This window comes from Numida meleagris, chromosome 4 (genome assembly GCF_002078875.1).
Source record: "Numida meleagris isolate 19003 breed g44 Domestic line chromosome 4, NumMel1.0, whole genome shotgun sequence".
Lineage (NCBI taxonomy): Eukaryota > Metazoa > Chordata > Aves > Galliformes > Numididae > Numida > Numida meleagris.
In genome coordinates this window covers 65682828-65700508 of record NC_034412.1, presented here as the reverse complement: position 1 = coordinate 65700508, position 17681 = coordinate 65682828, and the positions used below count along the sequence as shown (strand labels likewise).

Here is a 17681-nt window from a genome sequence, read left to right as displayed (position 1 = left end):
TCCCTAGTGTTACTCCTGCAGACCGCTGCCTGGCACAAACTATTCCTGATCAAAAATACCAAGCAGTCTGCCAGATAACCTGATTTCATGTACTTAGTGCTTCTCATGCTCTTTGATTCCAGTCAGAGTGCATTCATTAATTTTCTCTAATCATTTTGATACTTAACTATTCATAAATTGATTGGTTAAAGTCAATTTTTACCTCACTACCGTGTTTTCTACTACTGGAACTCTGCTGGCTTGTTCTAAGTTTTTATGGGATTAAATCAGAAGTCAGTGTTTTATTTTGGAGAAAACAACAAATGAGAATGCTAATTTCAAAGCAGAGCTTTCCTTACAGCTGCTGTTTAAGCTGTGAAGCAGGGTTTGAAGCAATTGCCCTTGCCAGTTAACACTGTCTTCTATAATGATGGATAAGTTATTTGATGGGTTTGAGTTATTCTCTGTTATTGTAAGAGTATTTAAAGGAAAAATTTTAGTTCTAGAGTGTAGAAATGATAGATTGCAAAGAAGACGTGGCATAATGGATCAGTCATCACAAAGAGTTCAAAGTTCCTGTTGAATTCTCTGCAATAGAATGTAATGATTTATGTACTTTCCAGAAGAGTTTTGTCTCTGCATTGTATAGTGTACTGAACTTTATTTTTTGTTTTTATCACCACATTTAGTAATACTTAACTGGCCAACACAGAAAGATGAAAGGAAATTGACTTCTGATTTTCTCCTCCAAGAAAGGAAATTATTTGTCTTGCTTTCAAGAATGTGAATTGTAAGCAACATGCAGCACCAGTGAACACTGGTTAGCTAAAGCTCACCTGGCCTGCTCACTACACGTGTTAGGTACTGGCCTTCAGAGCTACTGTCTTGCTGTGATTTCAGTAAACAACATGCCTTTCATTTGATCTAATTTCTATGTTAAATGCTTGTTGATCAAAACATTTTGTTAGGATTGCTGGCCATCAGGTATCTGTCTATCCAAAGGCTGCTTTAAAGGCTGCAAAAACAAAACAAAAAAAAGCCTCTGTGCCATTAAGCTCTTATGTCTATACTAGTACTGCAGTCCAGCCTAGCTTTCATCTACTCTAAGCATAAATACCAAAATATATCAGCAGAGGAGTTGATAAGAGATTTAAAAAAAAAAAAAAAAGGATTGTGTAACAATATAGAAATACTTTTTTCTTTTTTTTTAGGTAATTCTTTATGTAGATAGGATGCAGAATATGTAATACAAATGAAAGATACCTGTGTCTCCTGACATAAAAAGTAAAATATACAAAACTCATGGTATTGGTTGCAGTGGATGGACTGAATAATTGGGATAATGAAAACTGCTGATTTGTATAACATCTGATTGCATTTGTTTTTCTTAGCAAGCATTTATCATTTTGATTTAAAGAAAAATTAACTGGGAAACTAGCTCTTCCAAAGCCCTTTTGTATTTTCTTTTAAAATATGTGTTGTTTACCATAACATGAACTGTCCATATGCTTAAGGCTTACTAAAAATAGCCTATAAAGTAAGTTATAGGAGTGGAAGGTACTTTCTCTTCCTGGCTCTTCTGATTTTCTGCATATACTACTTATGTTTTTATGTTGGCTACCTATAAAGAATGAACTATGTCTAACTGAAGTTTAAAATCTCACCAATTGTTTAAAAACCTCAAAGTATTATCTGAAGTTATCGCTGGTACAATATGTTTTGGGAAATTGTCACAACACTGTGTCAATATTTAAATTAGTAAAATTAAGTGTTGTGGTACCACGAACAGTGCTACTGGCTAGCACTGTTATTATACTGTATATAAAATCATAGTCAAAATGTGGATTATCGTTGCTGTGCTCAAAAATACTCCTTTGGGAAGGTGCATGCAGTAGTTATTTAGAGCAGTCTTATATTTGACTCCCTTAATGTGCTCGTGAGAGACAATCTAACTTCACCCATTGATTGCTTTATTGCCAGTTCTCAACTTTTCCCTGGAAAGTGTGGAAGAAGTTCCAATGTTGTGATGCACTGAAAGATCAAACTACCTTAGAAGCAGTGCTGCAGAGAGCCTCCTCGCCAGGATGGCAGGTTTGCAGTTCCTTCTGTCTTCAGGTTAACTTCCCTCAATAGACAGCAGTGGCTTCCTTCCTTGGGTAGGGGTTTGCAGCTGAGGAGGCTGCAGCCTGGCTTGTTGGAGCTGAGCAGCCCACAAGCAGGCAGGGGAATGGTGAGGGATGGAGACCACAGAATCCTTCCTGTTCTTTGTGACACGTCTGAACTGCACACGCTACCATGGCAGCAACGCAGCCGCGTATTTATTTCTCAGTAGCTGAGAGAAATACTTGTGTACTGCTAGTTCCTCCTTTATGATTTTACCACTCTTTGACACGAGAGGAATTTTAGTTTCTGTAGAGAATTAACATTTGCATGTGGACACTGAAATAATGGTGGCCCACGGGACTGTAAAATTACCTGACCTTGGCTTTGTCTGTTCAAGAAAATTCACACTTTCCAATGAGATTTCAGGGATTTTTCAGGAGTTTCGGGAATTTTTGTGGCGTACAAGTGCAATGCTACATAGTTGCTCTGTTCGTTTTCAGCATGCGAAATTGCCGTCACCAACTCGAGTTCATGGGATTGATTGGATGAGTGTTTGTGAAGATGTGTCTTCTGGCACCGATCAGTAAGGCTCTTAAATGTCGTGTGGGATTGGCATTTGCATCTAGTAACAGAAAGGAAATTTAAGATGGGGATGTCATGGAGTGTCCCCTGTTTATTACCCCGGATGTCTCAATGACAAAAATAACTGCTACATTGAGTTTACAACTCTTGTACAGTTTCCTGGTCTTCTTAGAAATCCTCCAAGCTTATAAGCAATGTTACATAGACACTAAATCATAGGATATTCTGTGAGTGTGTCTTAGCAACTCTTATTTCCTGATAACATTCTAAGAAGAACAATTATCAGAGAGGACTTCTCCCTCCTTGTGAGGGTGAACCAGAATCAGTATTTTTGGTCCCAAAGGAGAGCTAGAATAGTCTGTTACCTTGATCTCAATTTCAGAGCATTGTATCTGTGAGTGACTGCTTACTCATTCAGTCTTCATTTTGTTGGTCTGCAAGCCATCTCTGGAACAAAGAGGAGGATAAAAGCTTGGGCTCAGAGGTTAACAATAAATCAGACTGCAGTTTTTCATTGTGATGTTAGGGTCTTTAGCAGAAAAAGGAGGCACACTCTCTTTCCCTTTTTGTGACTTGCTGAGATGGGAATCATAGAATCATAGAATGAGCTAGGTTGGAAAAGACCTACAACATCACCTAGTCCAACCATCCACCTACCACCACCAACCGCACGTATGCCATATATTTCCACAAATAAAGGGAGAAAAGCAAAAGATGAAAGAAAACTGGTTTGTCTGCTAGTTTGTTTAGATTTGGAAGGGAAAAGGAGAGTTCCTAGCGTAACTCTTGTGTTAATCATTTTGATAAGTATTTGGGTAATGTACAGGCTAAGCAGCTAAGATGCTGCTATTGAATCTCTTCAAGCAAAGAAGGCAACTGATAGCAGAACCTAGCTGAGAAGCGGTTCATGCAGGTGCTAATTTTTGATCCCAAACCCCAAATGGTCTGTTTTCATTTGCTTTGTTGTAAGCCCCGTGTAAAAAAAGAGGCTGCCCCTGAACTCTTTTGTCTACAAGCTCAATGGCCACTAGCAACTCTGGCATGTTTTTTTCCCCCTTCTGCTGTTCCTACACTTCACTAGAATCTGCTGAACCTTATCAAGTTGGAGAGAGAAGCAGTGGAGAGACAGTATTAGTGCCACATGTTCAGATGGACAAAATTAGATAAAATGCTGATAAAGTGATTACTTACCATGATTTAATTGCATTAGAAGGAATAGATTTAGATAAAGAAAAAATACTTTGTAGTGAACTGCCCTAAAAGGGGACAGGGTGGAGTCTAGGGACCAGTTGCATGTTTTGTAGCAAGTATCAAAGCACAAAGCGTTGAGCCTGAGGGCCTGTGAGAGCAAGCCAAAAAGAGGAGGCGCTGCAGCTTCCCCGCATGCCAGGGCTTTGAGCCTCTGCCCTGCTTCCAGCATCTTGAGCAATCTGACAGAGCAACGCAGATAAAGCAGTTTCTGCAGCATGCTTATGCGTGTCAGCGCATGTTTCATTGGCTCCATGTGCAGTCCTTTTTCTTACCGCCTTCTTCCTAAAGACCATGCCGCCTACACCTGCAGACCGGAGGCGCTCAGTCTGGCAAAGGGAGGTGGCTTCCATTCCATTCCCTGAAAAGCCTTTCTAAGGACTCAATGTGCCGGAAGGTAAAGATGAGGAGCGTTTTAAGGGAAAGGAAACAAAGGGATCAGCAGATAAACTGATAAGGAAAAATAGATGGGAACTTCAGAAGAAGGGAAGAAAGGAAAAATATAACTGTCAAGGAATAGACTGGACTAGAAATTCTTCATTTTTTTTGAGTTTTTCTAGGAAGTATAAGTCACTAGTTCTTGCCTCCTGAGGCTTTGTGAAAGAAGTCTGCACGTAACAGGGATGTATACCATGGTGTTTGGGGTGTATTTCCACACAGAGCACACAGCACATGTCTTCTACCTTGAAGGCCTTAGGAGAGAATTCAGAAGCTTCTTTGTACATGCAATTTTTGTGTTGACATTTTGTGTTACATTTCCGATTTTTTTAATAGTACCACACCTCACAAATTCTAAACTTGACAGAACAAGGCAACATCTAAGATAAGTGGTATCACTTACATTTTCCTAGAGATTTTCAGCCTTCTACTTTGAGCTTTTTAGCTGTCACTCCACTCTTAGAGATGTATGGTTGTGTGGGACGTACAGCGACTCGGAGAGCAGATCCTCCTCTAGCTGGGTGAGGAATGAGTCCTTTTAGTTTTTTGAGGTTGTCCATCCATATGCATGGTCTTTTCCAGCTGATGTGTCAAAGTTGCAGCATGAGGTCTCTCTTGGCTGGCTGGTGGGGAAAGGGTCTCAGACCAAGGTGGTTACAAGCACTTAATGAGATAGCACAAGCTGAACTGGCCCATTTGGTATGACAACAGAAACTTTAGACATGGGGACTAGCTGCATAATCTTGATGTCATGGTAGTGAGTTGTTGTCAGTGTATTCCTGTAAGCAGTATACAAGAGAAAACAGTTGTTACTTCCATTGACTTAATGGCTCAGTTAGTGTCCATCTGTGAGCTTGACCAACGAGGGCCTTATCTGTGAGTCCTCTGCCTTACATATGCCACAAAGATCATACAGTTCACAAAGCATCTCAGCACATCATGTAGTATCTGCTATACTGCAGGCAGTAATAGATGGTAATCAGTACAATTATCATAAATCAATGTATTTATGCAATTAGGTTCCAGAACCTAATTCCCGGAAAAGCTAGTTCCCGGAAAGCAGGTGAAAATTCTGTGTTGCCTGTAGTTCTGTATCTTCAAGATCAGTCGAGATGAATCATGACCACCTCTGTATATAGCAAAACTATATCATACCGTAAAGGCCCTGGGGTAGGAAGAGGAGCTTAGTTGCAGAACAGGAGAGTGGACTGTATGGATCAATTCCCTGATGTCTGCTGTGCCCCAGAGGTGAGCCAGGTCACCACCTCTGGACTCTGTTAGCCTCTTTCCATAGGAAGTCTTAAGTCACCCCCTATTCTTTTTGCTCTTTTAAATACTTCAGCAGGGACTCAAGATCTCTGGTCCTCTAGCCCAGGTCAAACGTGGCTCGCATCCATAGCAGGCTGGAGGTGCACCTCTGAGGCTTCTGGAAGATCCTGCCGTCCCTGAAGATTCACCAGAGGTTACAAGAGAGTGGAACTTAATCTGGTCCAGTGAGTCCACAAAGGAGCATGATGACCTTCAGCATACCATACCGCACCTGCACCTTCACTTGTGATCTCCGCTTGCAATCTGTGGGCAACACAACCCCTCACACCAGAGCATTGTACCCAGAGAGGGTGAGTGTGTGGGCGTGTGAATAGTGGTGGGGCCTGGGCTTGCTAGTATTGCGGGATCCAACAGGTCAGGCAATCACTTGCAAAACCAGCAGGCTGTTGCACGTGTTAAGAAACACGTGTCCTCTATCTTCTTTTGTTTAACAGTCAGCATGACTAAGCATGTAGTCCTTGGTCACTGAAAGTCGTTCCAACAGATCAATGAGTAACCAGATTGTAAAACTGGTTTGTAAAAACTCTGGAAATCAGAGGAGCAGGTAGAGCCACAGATTGACAGCGTATGTTTCTTAAGCAGCTTGCAAACAATGTATTCTAATACATCAGCTGAGCTCTTAAGAGTGTTAATATAATTCAGCAAAGGCTTTGTGTTCCCTTAACCCTGCCATTTTTAGTGCAGGAGCCGCTCGCCCCTTCTCCTTGCTCCCACTGTGCCCCTGAGAGCAGTAAGTTTGGAAGGCAGACTCCCACAGAGGAGGGAAGAGGGGAGAGCTTCCAGCCAGGGCTTGTGCATTCTTCCCATGATGCTGAGGCCAGCCATCATGGGCTGTGAAAAGGGTGGGATGAGAGTGACAAAGGACCTGGGAAAACAGCAAGCTGTAAAGCTCTCAGCAGATGGGTGGCTCATTTTCTTGCTGGCGCTTTAGATGTGTGAGGGGTGGGACTCTGAGCTCAGCAGCTTGGCTAAATGTTGGAGCAGCGCACTTGCAGAAGCACTTCGTAAGACCAGCTTCTAGGGCACTGGCCAGGACTGTGGTATCTGCAACCTGACTCCGTACAAGAAACCCGTGGGAGCAAGATTCAAAACAGACAGTCAACATGAGCACAGCGGGCAAAGTAAGCAGAATCTTTTTTAGGAAAAGTTTCTTTGCTGCAGCTGAGTAATGCATTTTAAATACAGTTTCTTTGCAGGGACACCATAAATACTGACAGGGTAGTATATGTCAGTGAGAGTTTAGGAGAAAGCTGGCACAGTAGAGCTGCCTTTCCTTGCAGGCCACTGTAGGAAATGGTTGCTAGGCTCTTCAAGGCAATAATTTCCATTTATTTATTGAAATACTGAGACAGCATAAGTTAGTGGCATTAGAGTAAGAATAAAGTAGCCCCGGAGTGAATAAGCTAATTTCAAACTCCTATTGGCTGTGTTTATATATAATATAATGTAGTAAATGTTCAGACAAATAAACGTATTCATCAGCTGCATCACTTTCCCTTCTGAGATCTCAGGCTGGTTCCAACTATTTCTAGCTTTTTTATATTTCATGCAAATTTATTAACGGTTTGTCTTCCTTAGAAAACACTGTGTTAAATATTAGAGTATAACTGTGCATATGTTAAGACAATCATTACATTTGAATGTGCATATAAGGAGTTTAAAGCTTAAGTTAACGGAGACCAAAAGTAAGTATTGCAGATAGCGCAGTACTGAGCTGGGCCTGAGATAAGTATTCATGTCTTTGATAGAAGGTGATGAGAGATGAGTCGGTTGATACCACTGCTGCTGTCCGTTCATCTAGCTTCTTGTGCTACCTGACGGATGCTAAAATGCGCTCAGAGACGTACCAGGATGGCCAATGGTCAGCAACCCACGCATGGAAAATGACTGAGGGAATGCACCTTGCTGGAACATGCCTTAAGAAAGTACCAGGCTCGTTTGCTGTTACTGCCAGCTGTCTTCACTACTCTTAAATCTGAACAAAATAAGGGAAAAAAACATGCTTGCTTTAACTCAGAGATGCAGCAAGCGTGAAATTAATTTGAATGAGCAGAGGTAAATTGACCAAGTTCTCTGTTCAGCTTTTGACTGAGCGTGATAAGGTGTTGTGGTGGAGTTACCACACTTTGTTTTTGGTGTATTTATCTTTGAGGCAGTTTGAAAGTTACCTTGCAGTTGATGTGACCATGCAGCATAATCTTCCTCGTCTGTAAAAGGGTGTGTTTCTACAGCTTTCTTTTCCTCTGCTGCTGCAACTTGTAAGGTTGTTAGAAAACATGAATAGAAAAAAAAAAATGCTGTGACTCCAGCTAGTGCTTGCCATAATAGACAAAGTGTGCTGTTGGCTCATCTGGGGGATCCAGTTACAGCTGGTAAAAGCTCACAGGTAGTCAGCCATCAGAACAGAGCCTAGTTAATCAATCTCTAATTGTATGAGAGATTCATTTGCTCTTAGCGATCCACAGTTTTTGGCTGTCTTCGGTCTTACAAACATTGCACATTCTTTGTGTTTGCAAATTGTGAAATCATTAGCGAGCAATGTGCAATGAAGTCCTTTTTTTCTTTTCCAGGGAAGTTTCCTTGAAAATGTTGCCCTTTAACATGTGATCTTGCTTCACTTGTAAATTTCTTTTACTGGAAGCGTTAAATTTAGTGCAGACCTCTCAGGTCTCTTTTTCAAAGTGCTTGCTCTTTCCCACTTCGAATCTGGCTACTGAACATACGCTATTTTACTCTGCAGCTTTGTTATTTCTTAGTACTTGCTTTCTTCATTACCAGTTGACATTTTGTTGCTAGACGTGCCTATTTTTACTTAGCAACCTTTTCATATCAAAGCTTTTTATTGTTATTTCCCAGAAGTGTGCAACGCAGTGGTGTTACACTGCATGACAGGGTCTCGAGTCACACAGGACACTTCGGCATAAGCTGAATTTCTGGTGTCATAGACTCAATTCTCTTCCATTTTGCTCTCAAGATAATACCACCTGAGCACTTGCAGTTAGTAGATCTTACTTATTGGAGTGACTGTTTCCCTTAAGGGAGATGTGGAAAAATCTTATTCCATGGCCTGGAGCTGTGTAAAGTTGAATAAAGAACAGGAACAAATAATGGCGACAGAGGTACGAACAAAGACATGATCTTGGTGGCAAAAAAAATAATTGACTTATGGACACTGACTTTGGTGCTGTTTTTTTCATTTTCTTTTCCTAGTTTTCCCTCTTCCCCAGATACAAGCAGGAATTTTGCATGTAGAAATGTGAAGAATCTGTCTTAGTGTGGTGACCTTCCCATTGCAAGTGCCACTCCCTTTTCCTTTGCTCTTTTTGCAGGTTATTAAATGCAAGGCAGCAGTACTGTGGGAAGCAAATAAACCATTTTCTATTGAGGAAGTGGAAGTTGCCCCACCAAAAGCACATGAAGTTCGTATTAAGGTATTTTAAAAAAATGTAAAAAGAAGTGTTACAAATTGCATTTAATCTTGGTTAGTCAATTATTTTTATTGATTCGTAGGATGTGCTCTTGGAAAACGTTCAGTAGGTAAGCAGTTACTTTTCAATGAGCTTCTATGCACCATGCTTTAGGACCTAAATCTAATCATGCATCATCTTTTCAGAGTGAGGTTGGTTGGTTTGTTTTGAATTACACAGCAGTACAAGGCAGAAATATGAATTCCTGGGGAAGAAAGAACTACTTTTTTTCTTCCTTTGGATATTTGCTAGGAAATAGCACTGGGTGCTTCCTTTTTTATCTGGGTATTGAGTATCAGTTACACTTCAGATGCTATTGCTTTAGAGCAGTTTCAAGTGTTGTATGGGTGAGGAGAACCCTTACATGGGGTCAGCAATTGCACTTGTCAGAATAAAAGTTGTTAAGGCATATTTAAGTCTGTCAAAAGAACTACTGCTGTGCTGAATGCAAGAAAAGACAAAATGTGATGTCGAATATTATGTATGACTGAAATTGTATGTATACTTTTACATACGTAATGTGTACAAGTATAAAAATATAATAAATCATCATACATAGTGTAGTTATAAGTAATATTGTACTACTGCATAATATTTTATTTAACATCTAAATATATGATATGATTTAAATTACAAGAATAATTATTTATATAGAAATGTTATATAATTCAATACTTTTTTATTTACAGAGTTCTAAGATAAACACTTTATATCTACGTGTAAATATAACAATATTAGGAAGAATCGATTTTATTCTGTACTTCACCTGTTGTTTGAACACTGGTTCTGCCCAACAATCAGTGGGACTCCCAATACAGGGGTGCACAGCAAGCATTCACAGAGGAGTCTTGCTTTGTAAATTAGAGACGTGCAAACAATGAAATTTAGGAGTTGAGCAATTAAAAGTGTTTTACCCTTAGTTTTGTTGTGTGCGTATGTAATTTTGGAGAGAAGGAAGTGACTGCTCCAAATATATGACATAACGCGTATATATAATGTGACCTAGTGAAATGCTGAAACGTTCCCACCTTTCTTCCAAATCAGATTGTAGCCACGGGGATCTGTCGCTCTGATGACCACGTGGTGACCGGTGCTCTGGCTATGCCTTTTCCAATAATCCTTGGGCATGAGGCAGCTGGTGTCGTGGAAAGCGTCGGGGAGAAAGTAACCTCGTTAAAGCCAGGTATGAAACAGCACCAAACACAAACTCTGTGCTGAGTTTTCAGGCTCCTGTTTAAGTCGAAGCCTATTACATATGAACACTTCTATTGCAGAGGACTATCTATGTAATTCGCTTTTAACACCTCTATACTTCAAGTATCTTTGTTTTACTGGTCACAAGTTTGAAGTCTGTCCAAAGCAGGTCGGCAAATATGATAAGTTTTATTAGAGATCACTGCTTTAACAGAAATGTTTATTGCAAATTTCAATTACAGCCCTATCTGCTTTTTCTCTTAAGTTTTGGTTCCAGAACTTGATGCATCACTCTGTTGTATCATACTAGGTACCATGTGTTTCCAGCTGGGCTGGAACAGCAGTGTGTGCGCATGTACACACACACCACCCCTACCTATTTCCGAGTTCTGAAAAAGAAAAAAAAAAAAAAAAAGGCTCTAAGACCTGCAAAGTTGTTCTAGCAGAATGATTACTAAGCTTGTACGTTGTGCATGAGCATGCATTTAGTGTTCTGTAGGTCATTTTCCACTTTTTAGTGGAAATCAGAAACTGATTTTGACCACATCGAGTATTGGCCACATTTCAGAACTGTCAAATCACAAATTGATCTGCAGCAGAGATTGTCAGTTTAGGGATTATTAGGGATTTTTCATACGTTGTTGCTGTGGGAAATGGTAACAAATTGCACTGAGAACATGGGTTACTTTGTTAATTTGCATCATTACGCTAAGGAATTAGAGATTGTTGTATGCATCACTGCTTCTCTGATAAAAACTTTAAATCAGAAAGAGACTCAAGAGGGCTGGCAAATTAATGCTTCACTTATTTCCCATTTCTACACACGGTTTACAGCTCTGTTACCTTAACATGCCAAGCTCCTCTCCTAGTACATGTCATTTTTGTCTCAGTTTCCTCACCTGTGTATTATTAAGTAGCAGATGTAAAAAAACTGCTGAATGAATACTTTGTGAATGGCAGTAGCTGTGAAGATTTTAAGGCATAGCTCAGTGTCACTTCTGTGAAAGACACCAGGGATTTTGTATGTTGAAAACAGTTGTCAGAAGTACATTAATGATGTCCTCTATGTCAGAGAGAGGCAGTGGAAGGAATTAAGTTCAGCACTGCATTCCTACTGCACATTTTTTTAGGAATTAAAAGTACTTGTTTTATGTTTTTACCTGCATGCTTCTTGTGTGCCTGTTTGTTTGTTTAATCAATACTGTTTTCTTTCTAGGAGACACAGTTATTCCACTCTTTGTTCCGCAGTGTGGGGAGTGCAGTTCTTGCTTAAGCACCAAGGGTAATTTGTGCAATAAAAATGAGTGAGTTTTCTAGGTTACTTGTGATGCTTATTTGATTTTAACTTACACAAAACTGACCACATACGACAGATCTCACTCACCATTATGTCTGGTTATCTTTCAAACAGTATTTCTTCTTCACCTACTGGATTGATGGCTGATGGCACCACTAGGTTCACCTGTAAAGGGAAAGCAATTCATCATTTTATTGGTACGAGTACGTTCACTGAATACACAGTAGTGCACGAAACTGCTGTAGCCAAAATTGATTCTGCTGCTCCTCTGGAAAAAGTTTGTCTGATTGGCTGTGGATTCTCAACTGGTTATGGGGCTGTTCTTCAGACTGCCAAGGTAAGCACCGTAGTTGTTTCTGCTCTGTTCAGGATTGTGTGGCTTGTGAGCGGAGTGCCAGCATGGCAGGCAGAAGGTGTAGGTTCTTTTTGCTGTGTTCAGGGTGGGAAGAAGATATTAGTTCTTTGCCTTCCTCAGTTCCTCTAAGGTACGCAGAGGTCTTTAATACAAAATCCAATAAAAAAACTTTATTCCAATTTGCTAAGTTTTCTTTCAGACTTCTAGCTTTCACTCCTCAAAAAATGTTATGACAGAGCCAGTATATTTTATTGTAATTTTAGGCTTCCTATATTGTGAGACTTTACACAGTAAATGCAAAGAATTTGTAGCAGTACATGAATGCGACGTTTTATAGCTGTCACTATCTCCAATGGAGTGATGCTATGGATCTTAACGCCAATGAAACATAGGGCATCATAAAAATAATCTATCTATAAACTTGAAGCTGAATGCAGTAATGAAAATCTAGTCTTAAAAATGTATTTTAGGGATAATTTATCTTGGTTATGATTATAACATTATAACAGTATAACTGGCTACTGCACTAGTATACATGCATAAGCAAATTTCTTCTCAACGGCTGATCTCTAAGTTGTAAGAAATGGATTAGGTGAAAACATACTGATAGTAAGAAAATGCAATGTACTTGACCTGGACTGTAACAGGATGACATGTTTATGTAGGTGGAAGCAGGCTCCACCTGTGCTGTCTTTGGCCTTGGAGGAGTTGGCCTCTCTGTTGTCATGGGCTGCAAGGCAGCTGGAGCTTCCCGCATCATCGCCATCGATATCAACAAGGACAAGTTTGCCAAGGCCAAGGAGCTGGGAGCCACTGAGTGCATCAACCCTAAAGATTTCAAGAAGCCCATTCATGAAGTGCTGACTGAAATGACTGGCCAGGGTGTGGACTACTCCTTTGAGGTCATCGGCCGTATCGAAACCATGGTATGCAAGCAAAAGATGTGGTCAAAAGAGGCATTGACTCATTAGCTCTCTCTTTTCTAACCCACTACGCACCAATAGTGAGGGGCTGAGAGCCACTGGTAAAGTGTTAAGCTAACTTGAAACCTGTGAAGCCTGGCTATCAGCCACTGAGATGGAGGGACAGAAGCACACCCAAAAACTTAAGGGAGCTTAAAATAGTCCTTCTAAATTCTAATAGAAAAGGAGTCTAAGCAGAGTGACTCAATTTCACATAACTCACTAAACTCACTATCATTTATCCAACAGCGTCTTATCATTAATGAGTAAGACAAAATTAGAAAACAGAACAAACTAAAACATAAGAGCTGATACACTGGTGTTAGCTACAGAAACTGGTTGATTCGGAAATGCAAGCTGATCCCTGAGAGAAGGAATCAAATTTTTGTGCCTCAAAGGCAAGACTTGCATGACACTGACATGTCCCTCTCTGTTTTAAATGCAGACTGAGGCCTTGGCCTCTTGCCACTACAACTATGGAGTCAGTGTGATTGTGGGAGTGCCCCCTGCAGCACAAAAGATTACTTTTGACCCCATGCTTCTCTTCAGTGGTCGCACCTGGAAAGGGTCTGTCTTTGGAGGTGAGGACTTGGAAAAATGTGATTTAACTGGCTTGTGAAAATTGTCTATTAACTTGAATCAAAGGGAATATATCTAAATTTATGGCCTAACCTGTCCTGTTGTACTACTGATAGCTGGACATACTACTGATAACTAATAACTGATAATTCATGAAGGTAACTATTATCAGAAATGGTTACTGGAGAGAAGAGGAAAGAGAAAAACAGAGAGGAAAGCAAACATGAAGAGAAAAAGGAAAAAAAGGAGGAGAGAGTGAAGGAGAAACACAAACGAAAAAAAGGCAGAGAGGAGAAGGGGCCAGAAGGATGGGAAGCATAGATGGACTGGGGTGTGCAGAAGGAGGCGTAGTTAAAATGGGTAAGAGAAAATGAAGCGAGGAGGAGAAAGATGTGGGTAAACAACAAAGGGAGAAAAGGAGTATGAAAAGGAGAAAAAAGACCGGAAGGATGAAGAAAGGAAGGAGAAAGGGAGAGAAGGAAAAGTGGGAAAAGAAAGTGTGGGAGAAAAAGAAAATGAAAGACACGAAAGAGCAAAAGAGGGGGGTATTAAGAAAGAGCGAGAGAGAGAGAGAGAAAAGGAGAACAAAAAGGCAGAAGAGACAAACGAAGAGAGAAAAAAGGAGAGCAGGGAGCAAAGACAGAGAGTCAGGAACTGCGAAGGACATTCAGGTCAGACCAACCTGCTTGCGAGGTTAAGCCCCAGAAAGATGCCATCACTCACAGTTACTTCTCTTTTCTGAGCTCTTCCAGAGGATTCCCACGCTCAGGGAACCCTAACTCACTGAGCGCAAAACTAAATGAACTAAAAGACAGAGGAAGCTTATTTCCAGCAACAGGTTTTCCCTTTTGCAACCAGTTCCTCTGATATCTTCAATAGACACCTGACTAAAAGAGTCAAAGACAAATTAGGTTATTCTGGGAGGAGATCCTGTTATTAGAGATGGCTTTATCTAGTACTGCTTCTAAGAAAAAAAACAGACAACCCCTCCCACTGCCCTATTTTGTTTCTATTAAGTTTCTAGCCACCAACAGAGATGCCAGCACTGTAGTTTTCTTATAATGTGTGATTTAGGTAATGAAGTATCAATAGACAGGCTGAAACAGTATTAAGGGGGGGGAAGTTTTGATTCTTTTAAGATTCAAATTTCAGAAACTCAGACTTGTACCAGTACAGTACTTGCTTGATTTGTCATACACACTCCACTCCACTGTAGACTAGCTGCACTTAGTACAACGCTTCCTCTTGGCACTCTATATTACAAAGGTAAAGTTATATTGCAGTATTTAATCATGCTGTTCTGCTGTAGAAAGTTTATCTAAGAATTTAAGCCCTTACAATTTTTACCTATTTTCACTAGCATTTAATGGTTCATTATCCATTGTCTGTGGTTTTCTTTCAGGCTGGAAGAGTAAAGACGCAGTGCCCAAACTGGTTGCTGATTACATGAAGAAAAAGTTTGTTCTGGATCCATTAATAACCCACACCCTTCCTCTCACTAAAATCAATGAGGGATTTGATCTGCTAAGGACAGGGAAGAGGTAGACACTGCTTAATTGTAAAAGTTGTTTATAAACAACTTTAAGAACTGCACAGTTCTTAAAGACAGAGTATGACTGACTTTGTGACAGAGAACGGTGAAAGCAATCCACACCGCCCAATAATTTTGGCCAGCATAGTATGTGTCCATGAGCTGCCGCTGTAGTAACAAAAGGTAGCAAAGCTTTAGATTTTGAAATGTATGGGGTGCTTTATTTCTTTGCAGAGGAATTTTTACATTCTACTTCCTGTCTAGTTTGAGCAAAGAGTCTGCGTGGCAGAGGGAGAAAAGCTCACACAGAACAGCAAGTCAGCACCCACTGGAAAAGAGCATGCAAGGAAACCAAAAACATTAACCTGCAGAGAGCATGGGAAGTTAGTTCTATCACATTTCAGGAAGTGTTTGAGGATGAGGAACAGAAATACAGAAATAACCTATGTTTACTGGCACAGCGACTTGCCATTCGTATTGTGAGTTAGGGAACAGAGTCCCAGTGCAATTAGTCTTAAAATCACTGGGCAGTCACCTCACAATTATTCAAAAGGGAAACTAGTTTGTGTATATATACAGCTAGTGTTTGCTGATTTACAATTTGGCTGTCATGCATTCTTCAAATATTTTGAGAGTTCAGCTCAGACAGTGTTTATATAGGATACTGATATCAGAAATATCATTTGCCAGAGATGTTTGAAGAGATTCAGCATGGCAAAAATTGAAAATTCTTATCGGCAGAAGCGGGAAATAGATCTATATATTTTAATACGTGTTCAGGCTACCCTTTTTGAAGGTTCTAGCTGTTACTTACACAGTCTGGATAACTGCTTTCCTTCTTTTTCATCGTCAGTTGCTAGCATTTTTAGGCATTACTCATTCTAAATACAAAAAGCATGTAACAGAAGACTTCTGCCAAAACTTCTAACAAACAGGGGAAGTGGTGAGGATGGGGATACCATCAACTTTGCTGAAGTACTGACAGTCAACCTGAAGACAAGAGAGCTTGACCCAGTCATTTATGAAGTGAAACACTTCAGTGGTTACTGGGTGAAATACTTCAGTGTTCACAGTATGTCATATAGAGTATGCAAGAATCACACTACAGTGTACCTATGATTATTTAGCCAAGGTCATTAGAAAGTTTAGACTAGCCTTTAAACCCTTGCAAGAAAGTGAATTACCACCTTTCCTGACTGCCTCTCCTCAGTGTACACTGTCCCTGTACATTAGATAGGTTCACTGCACTGTAGCTGCTGAGAGTATGAAAGGCAAGACCTACCTCAGGAAAATGAAATTTCTAGGCCCCTTCATCCATCATCTATGCCAGAAATCAACATAACTTGCTTGAGAAAGGAGTCAGAGTAGAGCTAATTATTTTCTTGTATGCTCTTTCTAATCAGCAAAAGAGAAACAAATAGCCTCAAAAAGTGAATGGGAATGCTCATACCATGGTGGTAGTTTTTTTAGATTTATTGTGGCAGGTGTCTCCTCACTTACAGCCTATGTTTTGAACCCTTTCTAAGGGAAAGGAAATGCTTTCCATTCCAGTGCTGAAGGTCCCACTGTCATCCTGGCAGCTTTCAGCTCTGCTTTCCTTCTTTTTCCTCTTGATGCTGAGTTTATTTAGCTTTCTGGACTTTGCTCAGCAATCCACCTGAACAGCAGCAGAACATGAGCATGCACCAATCAAGACAATGAGACCAACAGGATTGAATCTGAGCCCGCAGAGAGGATAGGCCCATTCCCTCAGAGGGGAGGTACCAGCCCAGAATAAGCTTCACCATCCAGAAGGTACCCTTAGACCCACTGGGAATGGGAGGGATGTATCTAAGGATCCCTCACAGGACTGCCCCAGCTACCTTTGGTTCTGTAGAGCCAGGAGCCCTGGACTTAACACATGCAGGCTTCACAGACTTGCATAAGTTCTCTTGTCTGCATCTGCAGCAAGCTTTGTATATCTTCTTCATCGTTTTACTACAGCTAGGGCTGGGGAGGGGTGGACCACCCTGGCTAACAGTGATAGCCCGATTTTCAGAGAAAACAGCAAAGATTTGCTGTACAGGGGCTTTTCTACAGTCACTAATTTGTCATTTTTTATTGCAGTATTCGCAGTGTCCTGGTATTGTAGGATTCTCGATGGCTTAGCAGCAGTACAAACTTCATTCTCCACCAGTACAACTGACATGAATCAGACATTTCTGAAAAGCATCACCACCGCCTTCGCTTAAAAGGATCAAGCTCAGCATCTAGACTTCAAGCACAGCACTTAGAATGGAAATAAGAAACTTTCCTCCCAGCATACGTTCTTCATTACTGCTTTCAAGTTTCTGCATTGTGATGCCTATTTCTCTTAATATCCAGTAATGATATTACAGTCCTGACTTCTGGCACCAGTGTTATGAAAAGTTTGGTTTGGTTTCTCACCTTTAACTGTGAATACTGGGTAATTGGGAAGAAACAGGTGACAGCCTGCAAAAAATCAAACTAAGAATCCTACAGTTTTTCTTCATTTGTAATCTGGAAACAGGAACAGAGGCTGCTTCTATTCAACCACCTCACTATGAGGCCTGTTCCTATGTCAGACCACACAGTAAAAAGAAAAAATTTCTTACTA

General features: G+C 40.5%; 3 protein-coding genes across 10 annotated transcripts in view; 2 read left to right on the top strand and 1 right to left on the bottom strand.

Moving 5' to 3' along the window:
- TRMT10A (tRNA methyltransferase 10A) overlaps window positions 1-2070 on the top strand; it is a 26941-nt gene extending 24871 nt beyond the window's left edge. Inside the window, exon 8 of one of the 2 annotated variants that reach the window (XM_021393323.1) lies at window positions 1960-2070. In XM_021393323.1, coding sequence (XP_021248998.1) covers window positions 1960-2006 — 47 coding nt within the window. In that variant the 3' untranslated portion in view covers window positions 2007-2070. Of the gene's footprint in view, window positions 1-668; window positions 802-1959 lie in introns of those variants that run through there. The other variant, XM_021393321.1, reaches the window with a different exon arrangement.
- The window catches only part of C4H4orf17 (chromosome 4 C4orf17 homolog), a 19243-nt gene extending 8974 nt beyond the window's left edge, over window positions 1-10269 (bottom strand). Inside the window, exons 1-3 of one of the 3 annotated variants that reach the window (XM_021393314.1) lie at window positions 10175-10269; window positions 4754-5129; window positions 3030-3111 (exon numbers count right to left, since the gene is read on the bottom strand). The gene's annotated coding sequence lies outside the window, so the exon portion shown is untranslated. Of the gene's footprint in view, window positions 1-2027; window positions 2112-3029; window positions 3112-4753; window positions 5130-10174 lie in introns of those variants that run through there. The other 2 variants (XM_021393315.1, XM_021393317.1) reach the window with 2 other exon arrangements.
- LOC110397265 (alcohol dehydrogenase 1) lies at window positions 2583-17681 on the top strand. Of its 5 annotated transcripts, none has more exons than XM_021393303.1 (10): window positions 2583-2665; window positions 5721-5969; window positions 9009-9110; window positions 10191-10329; window positions 11557-11644; window positions 11752-11974; window positions 12658-12918; window positions 13400-13535; window positions 14936-15074; window positions 16714-17164. In XM_021393303.1, the coding sequence occupies exons 2-10, from the start codon at window positions 5862-5864 to the stop codon at window positions 16763-16765; spliced, it is 1248 nt and encodes a 415-aa protein (XP_021248978.1). In that variant the 5' UTR covers window positions 2583-2665; window positions 5721-5861; the 3' UTR covers window positions 16766-17164. The 5 variants fall into 5 exon arrangements, 4 of the variants coding, with proteins under 4 accessions (XP_021248978.1, XP_021248979.1, XP_021248980.1 ...); XR_002437658.1 differs by lacking the exon at window positions 2583-2665 and adding an exon at window positions 17171-17681 and having other exon boundaries at window positions 5792-5969; window positions 16714-16858; XM_021393305.1 differs by lacking the exon at window positions 2583-2665 and adding an exon at window positions 6611-6800 and having other exon boundaries at window positions 5843-5969.